Here is an 11,783-nt window from a genome sequence, read left to right as displayed (position 1 = left end):
TTTTTTTTTTTTAAAGATTTTATTTATTTATTTGACAGAGAGATCACAAGTAGGCAGAGAGGCAGGCAGAGAGAGAGGAGGAAGCAGGCTCCCTGTGGAGCAGAGAGCCCGATGCGGGGCTCGATCCCAGGACCCTGAGATCATAACCTGAGCCGAAGGCAGCGGCTTAATCCACTGAGCCACCCAGGTGCCCCACATTCAATGATTTCTGAACAAAGTTCAAATGGAGCAAAGAATGGAGATAGCTCGCAAAGATGGAAACAGAGTGTAATGAGGGAAATCAGTTAAAAATAGGCAATCAGTATGTGGAATAAAAGTGAAATTATCAGGAAAAAATGCACAAAGTCTTCTGGATTCCAAGCCAACATTCTATTTTGTACCTACATTTTTGTGGAAGACCACATTTTGTCTCACTGCCTTGGTTCTCCCAACTTTCAATTAATCTCAATTTGCTGTCAGATTAGTATGCTTAAAATGCACAATTTATAGTAGTACATTAAAAAGTTAACAGTGGGGTGCCTGGGTGGCTCAGTGGGTTAAAGCCTCTGCTTTCGGCTTGTGTCATGATCCCAGCGTCCTGGGATCGAGCCCTGCATCGGGCTCTCTGCCTGCCTCTCTGCCTACTTGTGATCTCTGTCAAATAAATAAATAAAGAATATTTTGTTAACTTTTTTTTTTTTAAGGATTTATTTATCATTCAGATTTAGGCTTTAAGATCTGTATGAAATCATATTATTGGACACTAGAAAATATTGTTCCTAGAAATCTTTTTATACATTCTTTACTTCCTCTAACAGTTACATTCACATTTGACCTTTGAAGCTCAACATTATGGGCAAAGCGATTTCCCATCTTACTGACAACCTTTCTTCACCTAAAACCATTGGTATATTTTTCCATAGGTGGTCTTAAAGAGAACAACTTGCTTTATTTTGTTTCAAATAAAATAACAATTTGAATTATGATGGCAAAACCTTCACTTTTGATTAGATAACTTAATAGAAAAATAATTTGGGATGGAAAAATGACTTTTAAAATCTAAGCTAAGGATCCCTCAACTTGTTTTCTTTGGGATCTCTGAAGACAGTGTCCTTAAAATACCCTAAATGCCTCCAACTTTCTACAAGCACGTTTAACAAAGACCTCTTTTGCCTGACCTCTTTTGCCTGATTCTCCACAACTTATCTAGAAACATACCTTTTTTCTCCACCATCCAAGGTTCTTTCCCATCCTCCAGTAAGCTGATCACATATGGCTTCGGTATGGAAAGACCTGCTTACAGGAAAAATACAGAACCTGTTTAAAGTATGGTTCTCATGGATAAAAGGAACCAAAGGCAGTTTTGAAGGATGGTCATTGAAAGGGGAAGATAAACTTCAGGGAGGGAACAACAGAGCCCTACACCTCTTCGGGAACATGAAACAAAATCTCAGCCATTCACTTGGGAGAATCCCCAGCAATTCTGGGGTGAAGAATTGTGAAAAACTGAGGTGAAGAGGGAGATAAGCTTACCTAGAGAAACCAGGTTCTCATAATTCTGGACCATCACATCCTTGTATAAATCCCTCTGAGCAGCATCTAGCCATCCCCACTCTTCATGCGAGAAGTCTATGGCCACATCACTAAATGTTACCTGAAATAGCAAACATATTTAGGCTCAGTCATAGCCAAGGCCACTTCTGTTGCCGGTAAAGGGGTAAAATTACCCTGGCTGCAGAAAAAAGGGAACAAGATTCAGTTGTGGCAATGACCAGGAATCTAATCTAACTTAAATAGCAATTGGATCCAATAGCAATTGGATAATTATGTGTTTGGCATTGTTTTACGGTAAGAGACAAGGGTGTGCCTGGGTGGCTCAATTGTTAAGTATCTACCTTCAACTCAGGTCATGATCCCAGGGTCCTGGGATCAAGCCCCATATCAGGCTCCCTGCTCCGCGAGAGGTCTGCTTCTCCCCCTCTCACTCCCTCTGCTTATAGTCCCTCTCTTGCTGTCTTTCTGGCAAATAAGTAAAACCTTTTTTTTTTTTTTTTTAAGATTTTATTTATTTATTTGACAGACAGAGATCACAAGCAGGCAGAGAGGCAGACAGAGAGAGAGGAGGAAGCAGGCTCCCTGCTGAGCAGAGAGCCCGATGCGGGGCTCAATCCCAGGATCCTGGGATCATGACCTGAGCTGAAGGCAGAGGCTTTAACCCACTGAGCTACCCAGGCGCCCCAGTAAAATCTTAAAAAATAAATAAATAAATAAGACAAATATAAGAGCTTTGCTTCAGGAGAGTTAATTCTTGTCAAAAGGAAAAGAATTCTAAAAAAAAGAAAATTCTAAAATTGTTTTAAATCAGCGTCCAACATTTGACAGCATATAGTCAAATGCTTAGTTATGGTTTTTTTTTGCTTACTTGAGAGGTAAATAAAAATGATCCACTAAGGTTTAAAAAATCCAATAAATTCAGAAAAAGACATCCTTGAAAGATAGACTTATACATAACTAATTTATAAATAAAAACCATTTATGGTATATAATTAAGCCCTGTATTGATAATCTATAATTAAAATAATTTGACACCGCTGGGCAAGAAGACTAAAGAATAGTTTATGCCATAGCCAGTTCATGAATTGGACTGTAAATAAGGGCAAAGAATTAGAGGCCACATTTCAAGGAAAATATTCTTTTTTTTTTTCTTTAAAGATTTTATTCATTTACTTGACAGACAGAGATCATAAGTAGACAGAGAGGCGGCAGAGAGAGAGGAAGGGAAGCAGGCTCCATGCTGAGCAGAGAGCCCGATGCGGGGCTCGATCCCAGGACCCTGAGATCATGACCCGAGCTGAAGGCAGAGGCCTTAACCCACCAAGCCACCCAGGTGCCCCTCAAGGAAAATATTCTAAGGAAACAATACTCATTCATGATATTTTTTAAAATAGCAGAACTTCAGAAAAAGCTCAAATGTTTAGTGATAGTTAGTCAAATTATAGCAAAAAATGTATGCATTTGGGGGCACCTGGGTGGCTCAGTGGGTTAAAGCCTCAGCCTTCGGCTCAGGTCATGATCTCGGGGTCCTGGGATTGAGTCCCCCCATCGGGCTCTCTGCTCAGCGGCGAGCCTGCTTCCCTGCCTGCTCTTCTGCCTACTTGTGATCTCTGTGTCAAATAAATTATGCATTTAAAATGACATTCTTACTATTTTCACTGGTGAAATGGACGTGGTTTGGCTGTGACAAAGTTTTCATTTTAAGAGTGGCTGATTCAATATTCTATTTGGATATTTTGCATATATGTTCATTAGTGATACTGGTCTTTGGTTTTAAAGAGGTAACTTACCTTTGTCAGGTATTGGGGAAATAGTTAAAAATCACATCTGCCAAGCAGAAAATCCTCTCCACAATTCAGAAAACAACAGTTTTACTCCTGAATAAGCATCACAGCAGACTGTAACACACTTCATAGGCAATCACCAATGAGATTGCAAGGACAAAAGGAAAGCTCACTCTTTAATAAAGCCGGGCATGTATAATCTATAACACAGACGTTTTCAAAACCAATAATTTGTCCTCAAGTAAGAGGATTTGGCAGCATCATTTGCATCATAGTTCATCCTAAATTCACCTGGTAATTGGAGTGGCCAACTGTGTTAATTGCTTTTACCCCAAGAAAAATAAAACTTCCCCTAGCTTTATGACAGCAGGTAGTTAGAACTTGGATCCAGGAGCCTAAGCTAAACACCCACACAGGCAGGGAGATAGAGGTACATTGTCCTTCATGTTTTCATTTCAAAGAGATGGCTGCAAGGCCTTAAGAAAGACTTTACTGGAGCGTCTGGGTGGCTTTTGTCAGTGAAGCATCTGCCTTTGGCTCAGGTCATGATCCCAGAGCCCTGGGATCGAGCCCCATGTTGGGCTCCCTGCTCAGTGAGGAGCCTGTTTCACCCTCTCCCACTGCTGCTTCCCCTGTTTGTGCTCTCTTGAAGGAAGGAAGGGAGGAAGGAAAAAGGAAAGACTTTACTGACTTGAAAAATTGGTAGAGGCTTATTTAGCTTTGAAAAAGATTCACAGGCATCTCAAAGGGACAGGGAAAGGACTTATAATTACAGGTTTTTCTCAAAGGAAATACTCTTAAGGGAGGAGGGAAGGATCTCTTTCCCTTTTGGAGCCAGGGAAAATTCCTTTTTCATTTGTATTTATTCTTACCCAGGTATTAGGGTTATGCTAGCCTTATCATATGAATCAGAAAGTTTCCCATCTTTTCCTGCTTTCCACGGTGGTGGTGGTGGTGGTGGTGGTGGTGTTGTTTTAAGATTTTATTTTTTTGACAGAGATCACAAGTAGGCAGAGAGGTAGACGGCGGGGGCGGAGGCGATGGGGGGAAAACAGGCTCGCTGCTGAGCAGAGAGCCCAGTGTGAGGCTCAATCCCAGGACCCTGGGATCATGACCTGAGCTGAAAGCAGAGGCTTTAACCCACTGAGCCAGCCACCCAGGCACCCCTCCACAATGGTTTTAAATGATTGGCTCTTACAAACCCCACTTGATAAACCAAATTTAAAAATCAATGCTAGGGGCACCTGGGTCACTCAGTCAATCAAGCATCCAAAAATTTCAACTCAGGACATGATCTTAGGATGGTGAGACTGAACCCCATGTCAGGCTCCATGCTTAGCAGTGAGTCTGCTTGGGATTCTCTCTCTCTCTCCCCCTTTGCCCCCTCCCCCCTCCCTGCACACACACACACTCTCTAAAATAAATACATAAATAGGGGTGCCTGGGTGGCTCAGTGGTTTAAAGCCTCTGCCTTTGGCTCAGGTCATGATCTCAGGGTCCTGGGATCGAGCCCTGCATCGGGCTCTCTGCTCAGCGGGGAGCCTGCTTCCTCCTCTCTCTCTGCCTGCCTCTTGGCCTACTTGTGATCTCTGTCAAATAAATAAATAAATAAATAAAATACATAAATCTTCCAAAAAATCGATACTAAATTAATGCACAGATACTATGTTTTATTCCACTAATCCAAAGGTATTTCTTTCTTTTTTTTTTTTTAAGATTTTATTTATTTATTTGAGAGAGAGCATGAGAGGGGAGAAGGTCGGAGGGAGAAGCAGACTCCCCATGGAGCAGGGAGCCAGACGCAGAACTCGATCCTGGGACTCCAGGATCATGACCTGAGCAGAAGGCACTCACTTAACCAACTGAGCCACCCAGGCCCCCAAGATATTTCATATTTTAAGTTTTGAACACACATTAATAAACGTCATTGTATTAAGTCTACAAAAGAAAACTCACATAATCTTATTAACAGATACCCTTTATTCTTTCTTTATTTTTTTTAAGATTTTATTTATTTATTTGACAGAGATCACAAGCCCGCAGAGAGACAGGCAGAGAGAGAGGAGGAAGCAGGTCCCTGCCGAGCAGAGCGCCTGACTCGGGGCTGGATCACAGGACTCCGGAATCATGACCTGAGCCGAAGGCAGAGGCTTTAACCCACTGAGCCACCCAGGCGCCCTTGTTCTTTATTTAGATGAGGGTTTCACAACCTTGGCACTACTGATATTTTAAGCTAGATAATTCTTTGTCGTGGGAGCTGTCCTGTGCATTGCAGAGTATTTAGTAAGTAGCATCCCTACCCTCGACCCATTAGACACTAGTAGCAATTCCCCTCTGTCCCCCTAGAATTATTCTTAGAAAATGAATTGTAAACCCTAAGGGGTGATTGTGGAAGCAAGTGTCAGCAGCGTTCCAGGTCTCAGGCTACTGAATGCTAATGAACAGGATCCCATGATCCCCTGGGGCAGAGCACAGGTTTAGAGCTATGGAAGAACGTAGCCCTCAGCCCTCTTCCTGCACCTGGCGACTGCTAGCAGAAACATCCTGCTTCTCCGTTATCCCATGACTGCCTCCCTGCGTGCTGGCACATAGGGCAGGATGCAAGTCTGCTTTATGGCTTCAAGATAGTTGCCATCCCTTTCTACTCCTCTCCCATCCTTTGATGCACCCGTCCTTGCTTTTCTGATAAAAAAATAAAAGCTTTGTGCACAATTCAGCTGCACATAGCTACTGTCTCCCTTGCAGAGGCAGTGCTGAACGGTCGCTCAGATCGGTGTCTGAGAACTTTATTTCAGTGCATGATGACACCACCCCCCCCCAGGCTGTGACAACCAAAAATGTCCCCAGACATTATCAGATGTCCCTATGGGTAGGGCTAAGGGGGACAAAGTCACCTCTGTTTGAGAACCACCACTTTAGAAAATGTCTACAGTTCCCTGAAAGTCTCTCCGCCCTGTCTACCTGTGCTCAAGGTGTTCCTCAGTTTGGTGTAACTTCACTTATCTTTGCCTCCCTGGTACCATGGGCCACCAAAACCAGTTCCAGCCCTGCTTCCCCAGGAATCCTTCAACGTGCTCTCCGGCTTCAATTGCCTGGGCAGCCTAAGATGTTCAGTCATCTTTGTGCCCAGAAGCACTGAGGATGTTTGTTCCAGCACCCATCTTAATGTTTTCTGCTTGCTTGCTTTCTTACTGTCCTATCAGCCCTGTACTGCTCAATACAGCCACTAGCCACATTTGGCTCTGTAAGTTTAAATTATTAAAAGTAAAATAAAATTTAAAATTCTGTAACTGGGTCACTTTAGTCATACTTCAAGCACTCAGTAGTTACAGGGGGCTGATGGCTACCATACTGGACAGCACACAGAGCATTTCTACCACTGTAGAAAGTTCTCTTAGTGTTACACAAGGTATCACATGTCACTGTACACTCGGATCCATGTACAGTTCTTCCTAACAGGTACTTCATATGTTTATAAAATGAATCAAGGTTGCTCAGTTAAGCATCGAACTCCTCATTTTGGCTCAGATCATGATCTCAGGGTCCTGGGATCAAGCCCTTTGTCAGGCTTCATGCTCAGTGGGGAGTCTGCTGGAGATCTCTCTCTCCCTCCCCCCCTCCTCCCCACTCTTGCTTGCATGTGCTCTCTTTAAATTAATCTTTTAAAAATGAATCAATGATTTTGGCAACTAGTTCACTTTAGCTTTTACTTTAAAAAAGAACAGTTTTTCAGGGGCCTGGGTGGCTTAGTTAAGTGTCTGCCTCGGACTCAGGTTGTGATCCCAGGATCCTGGGAGAGCCCCACATTGGGTTCCCTGCTCAGCAGAGAGCCTGCTTCTCCCTCTCCCTCTGCTGCTCCCCGTTTGTACTCTCTCTCTCTCTCTCTCTCTGTGTCACATAAATAAATAAAATCTTTTTTAAAACATTTTTTTCGGGGCACCTGGGTGGCTCAGTGGGTTAAGCTCTGCCTTCGGCTCAGGTCATAATCTCCAGTCCTGGGATCAAGCCCCGCATCGGGATCTCCGCTCAGCGAGGACCCTGCTTCCCACTCTCTCTCTGCCTGGCTCTTTGCCTACTTGTGATCTCTGTCTGTCAAATAAATTTTTAAAAATCTTTAAAAAAAAAGTTTTCAATTCTAGTTATCTAATATTCCCAAGAAACCAGACTCTGCCCAACGTGCACACATGCCACTAATACCTTCCATGCAGGTTTCACCTGGCACTCCTGATTCTACCCTACCATTTCATTTTTTCAAAGCTTATTCACTCAACAACTATCTACTAAGCCTCTGCTTTGTACCAATACCACTCTGGATACTGAAAACAGTCAACGAAAAAAACAAAACAAAATCCCTCCCAGAGCGAGGAGACAAATAATGAGCATGTGCATTTAGTAAACAAAGCATGTATTCCCTAGTGAGTGATAATCCCTATGGAAATCAAGCAGTGAGGAGAAGTCATTGTTAGAAAAGTTGACTGGACGTGTTCAGGGAAGCTTTACTAAGAAAGTAACCACTGAGCAAAGATAGGAAAGAGGTAAGAATGCAAGCCTCTACATATCTGGGGAAGGAGGATTCCAAGCAGATGGCACAGCAATTTCCAAGGCCTGGAAGCTGTAGTCAGTGGCTAGAGCTCACAGGGAACAAGGAGACAGAGAAGTAAGATGAGATGGAAGGGATAAAAGCCTAAGTGCACAAAGCTTTGTAGTACTCTGATCTGAGTTAAGGTCACTGAAGAGTTTCAAGCTGAGCAATGACGGGATGGTGGCAGTGGTGGTGGGTGTGACGTGTAACCATTGGTCAGGGTCTGTGGATATCCTGTGTGTGTTTTAGATCCAACTAGAGTGTCTGAAGGTCAGTTATAAGAGAAAGAATCGGGACGACTCCAAACATCTCTTGACTTACAGCTGAAAGGACTGATAATAGCATTAACTGAGACCACATAATAGTACTTTTACAACCATAAAGCAAATAACCCCAAATTCCAAACTCGAATTTTGAATTGTAATAAAAAACAAACAAAAGAAAAAGTTTTGCTCAAGACTACAGAGACTTTAAACAAAAATGGTAGAGAAGAGGAGCACTGAGAGAAGAGAGTACTTTGGAGTTCTGTGGGCTCCATCCTTGGCTACGATGAAAGGAAACACAGATCTGGTCCCTGAAAGGACTTTGTTATGTAGGAGCTCTTAAGCCAAGCAAACACTCAAGAGTTCTGGTAAGATGGTTCAGGAAGATCTGGGGACATCACCGACTTACCTGGAACATGACTTGTCAACACAGTCCTCTTTCCAGCCTCCCGTCTTAAAGAAGAGTAGTGTCCTGAGAAAGATCAAGAACACAAAAAAGGACCCATGAAAAATGAGGCGTATCTCACAGCGCTGTAACACATCTACAAGTAAACACTGGGAATCACTTTCTAGGGCTTCAGTCTTTCCCTAAACTAGCAGAGTGTTCCTTGGCACGGGGTAGCCACTCCCCAGCTGCTACAGGCACGTAAATCGGCTACTACGTATTTTTTAGACTCACAAAACAACAGTAACAACGTTAAGAGCTCATTCAGTCTTCACAACTATGCAAGACAGACATTCACGTTATTCCACATTTCTTTTCTAAACGATGAGAAAACAAACCCAGCGATGCTGAACCAATGCGTTGAAGGCTGCATAAGTGGGAAGCGTCACTTTCACAACTGGATTGCCTAAACACCATCGCGAAGGGCGTTTTCTCTCAGTGCGTAGGATGCACAACCATTCGCCTGTTATCTTCTCGCAGCAATTCTGAGGTAAACGACACCACTTGTACAGAGCAGACAGGCCCAGGAAGCTAAGGCCCTGCTGGGGCTCACCCCGCAGTGTAGACTCGGCAGCAGCGAGGCTGTGGCGGCCGTGCCCGGCGCCCGGTCGCACTGCCGGGACCCACACTTGCCTGAGTCCCTGCGGGCCCTCCCTGGCCCCGAAGGCCGGGCCCGGGGATCCAGAGCCCGCACCTCCTTGTACTCGACGCGGAGAGCGGACCACGGCCACCGCGGTGGAAAGAACTGCACCACCCCGTGAGGATCCTGCCGCCTGCGTGAGAATACCGCGAGGTGGACGGAGGACGGAACCCATACCGGAACAGCATTTCCCAGCTTCCTCCGCGTCAGCGGCAAGTTACCTGTGCCTCGTCCGTCGCCCCATAAAACCACACTTCCCAGAAGGCTGCGCGTTCGCGCTCGCTTTGGGCGCCCCGCGAGAAAGCGGAAGCATGCCACAGCCTGCACTCTGTGTGGCGGAGCTGCTGTGGTAGGACGCGGACACCGAGTGTCGAGAGGCCAGTAGGACGGCCCTCTGCGTGCTTCTTAAGTATAGTGGCGCGCGAAGCACAAAACTCCCCTTCCCAGAAAGTGATGCGGCCGCGGAAAGTCCTCCGGGTCCCGGGTCGGCCGGGGCGCGACCGCCCTCCTGCCCAGAGGTGGGCAGCTTTGCCGGTGCCTGCGGAGAGCTGCGGTCTACAGTGGAAGGTCTCAAGTGAAATCCTGGGCCGCTCTGGCCAGCTCGGGTGGGCTCTGAGTGTTTGGCGCCGGCTTGCCCAGGTCTGTGGTTCCTAGAATGCCCTGTGTCCGGGCTGTCATGGCAACAGTTGTCAGCGAACAGACGACACTTGGAACGACACTTGGAAATTCGTGGGGTCGCGTCAGGGCTGTGACATGACTGCCACTGTCCTGTGTACAGGTCCTGGAAGGACTCATAAACGGCGGCCTCAGGTGAGCGCTTTAAGGAAAAAGGCCTTCAGGCCTGGAACCCAGAGAGCCTGACTCACTACTGTTCCCAAAACCCCGACCCCCAACGCCCGCTGGCGGTAGACGTACGTAGGACAAAGCAGTCTACTGCGGGTATATATTTGGGCTGTTTCCTTTACTTTCTTTTTAAGTTTACTTTTACTTATAACTGTTCATTTTTTTATTTTTAGATCCTGTTTGTTAGAGAAAGAGAGTACAAGTAGGGAGAGCGGCAGGCAGAAGGAGAAGCAGGCTCGCCACTGAGCAAGGAGCCCCATGCGCTCCATCCAGGGACACTGGGATCAAGACCCGAGCTGAAAGCAGATGCTTAACCCACTGAGCTTCCCAGGCGCCCCTGTTCATTTCATTTTAATTATTTTTTATTTTTAAATTGTAGTGTGACTATGAATTTTCTTGTATACGTCAAGTACTTAAGTGCATAAGATTCATTAGACAATGCTTCCAGCTTGGTATATATCTCGTGGCTGTGGTATTTAATTCTGTAGCAAGAGTAGCTAGATTCTCCTCAAGGCTTACAGAAGGTAACAAGATCTGCCAGTGCAACGTATATTCCCCTCCCTGTCTTCATTATACAATGACATTATACAATGACAAATTGTTTCCCAAAATTGTACCAATTTGCACTCTTGATGTGGTTTATAATTATTTTGGTTGCCAATTATTACGGCCAGTACTGGATTTTGTGAAATTTTCAAATTTTGCCGATCTGCTAAGTGTGAAATTGTGACTATGTGGCTTAAGTTTGCATTTCTTTTATTGTTGATACGAGAATCTTTTCATGTGTCTGTTGGCTTTAGTATTTCCTTCTCTAAGAATTGCATATCTTTTGGTCAATGTTGTTTTAGAGCAAAGGCCTTTTTGATATTAAAAACAAGTTATATAGAAAAATGCAAGATTTTAGGGGCACCTGGGTGGCTCAGTCGGTTAGGTGGCTGCCTTCAGCTCAGGTCATGATCCCAGGGTCCTGGATGGAGTCCTGCATCCCACTCCTTGCCCCTCGGAGAACCTGCTTCTCCCTCTCCTTCCCTCTGCCTGCTGCTATACCTACTTGTGCTCTCTACCTCTCTGTCAAATAAATAAATAAAAATCTTAAAAAGAGAGAGAGAAATGCAAGATTTTAAAGGGGGAGTGCAGAAACCTGGATATTAGATTTTTCCCCTCTTAGAATCCTGGGTTTGGAACTGGATTCAGTAACCAAATGTGTTTTCTACAGTTTTTGCATGTTTTAGGGTGTAAAATTCTTCGATTTTTCTCTTGCGAGGGATTTGCTGAGCAATTTGAATCTGTGAAGTGTTATCTTCCTCTACCCAGCTGCCTCTCCCCCATTCTTTCTTTTTGTGAACACCAGTTGGTAGGTCTTTCTATTCTGTCCTTCATGGGTCTTAAATCCTCCTCTGTAATTTCCATCTTTCAGTGTCTGCATTGCATTCTGGATAATTTATTCTGCGTTGTCTCCTATTCATAATTCCCTTTCCAGGGAATCCTTTTAAATTTCAATTTGTTAAATACTTTTGGTAATGTGGTAGACACAATTAACTCATAAATGCATGTGATAATACCAGTAACGAGATTTTATGAATCTCCTTGTAAATTTATTTTTTTAATTCCTCAATTTGCTTTGTTTCCTTTTTTGGTTGTTTATCTTTGTGTGTCACTTCGTCCCTGAAAAGAGTAATTATGGGGCTTCCCA

The 11,783-nt window shown here is 44.4% G+C and overlaps 1 protein-coding gene across 11 annotated transcripts in view; it reads right to left on the bottom strand.

Moving 5' to 3' along the window:
* ZNF181 (zinc finger protein 181) overlaps window positions 1-9,512 on the bottom strand; it is a 35,988-nt gene extending 26,476 nt beyond the window's left edge. For 4 of the 11 annotated variants that reach the window (XM_045989335.1, XM_045989334.1, XM_045989324.1 and 1 more), the window contains exons 1-4: window positions 9,302-9,436; window positions 8,572-8,634; window positions 1,513-1,633; window positions 1,198-1,275 (exon numbers count right to left, since the gene is read on the bottom strand). In XM_045989335.1, coding sequence (XP_045845291.1) covers window positions 1,198-1,275; window positions 1,513-1,633; window positions 8,572-8,580 — 208 coding nt within the window. In that variant the 5' untranslated portion in view covers window positions 8,581-8,634; window positions 9,302-9,436. The other 7 variants (XM_045989331.1, XM_045989328.1, XM_045989332.1 and 4 more) reach the window with 7 other exon arrangements.
* Between the last annotated feature and the right edge of the window lie 2,271 nt (window positions 9,513-11,783).

The sequence above is a fragment of the Meles meles genome, chromosome 19 (assembly GCF_922984935.1).
Source record: "Meles meles chromosome 19, mMelMel3.1 paternal haplotype, whole genome shotgun sequence".
NCBI classification, from domain to species: domain Eukaryota; kingdom Metazoa; phylum Chordata; class Mammalia; order Carnivora; family Mustelidae; genus Meles; species Meles meles.
This window is presented reverse-complemented; position numbering and strand designations above follow the sequence as displayed.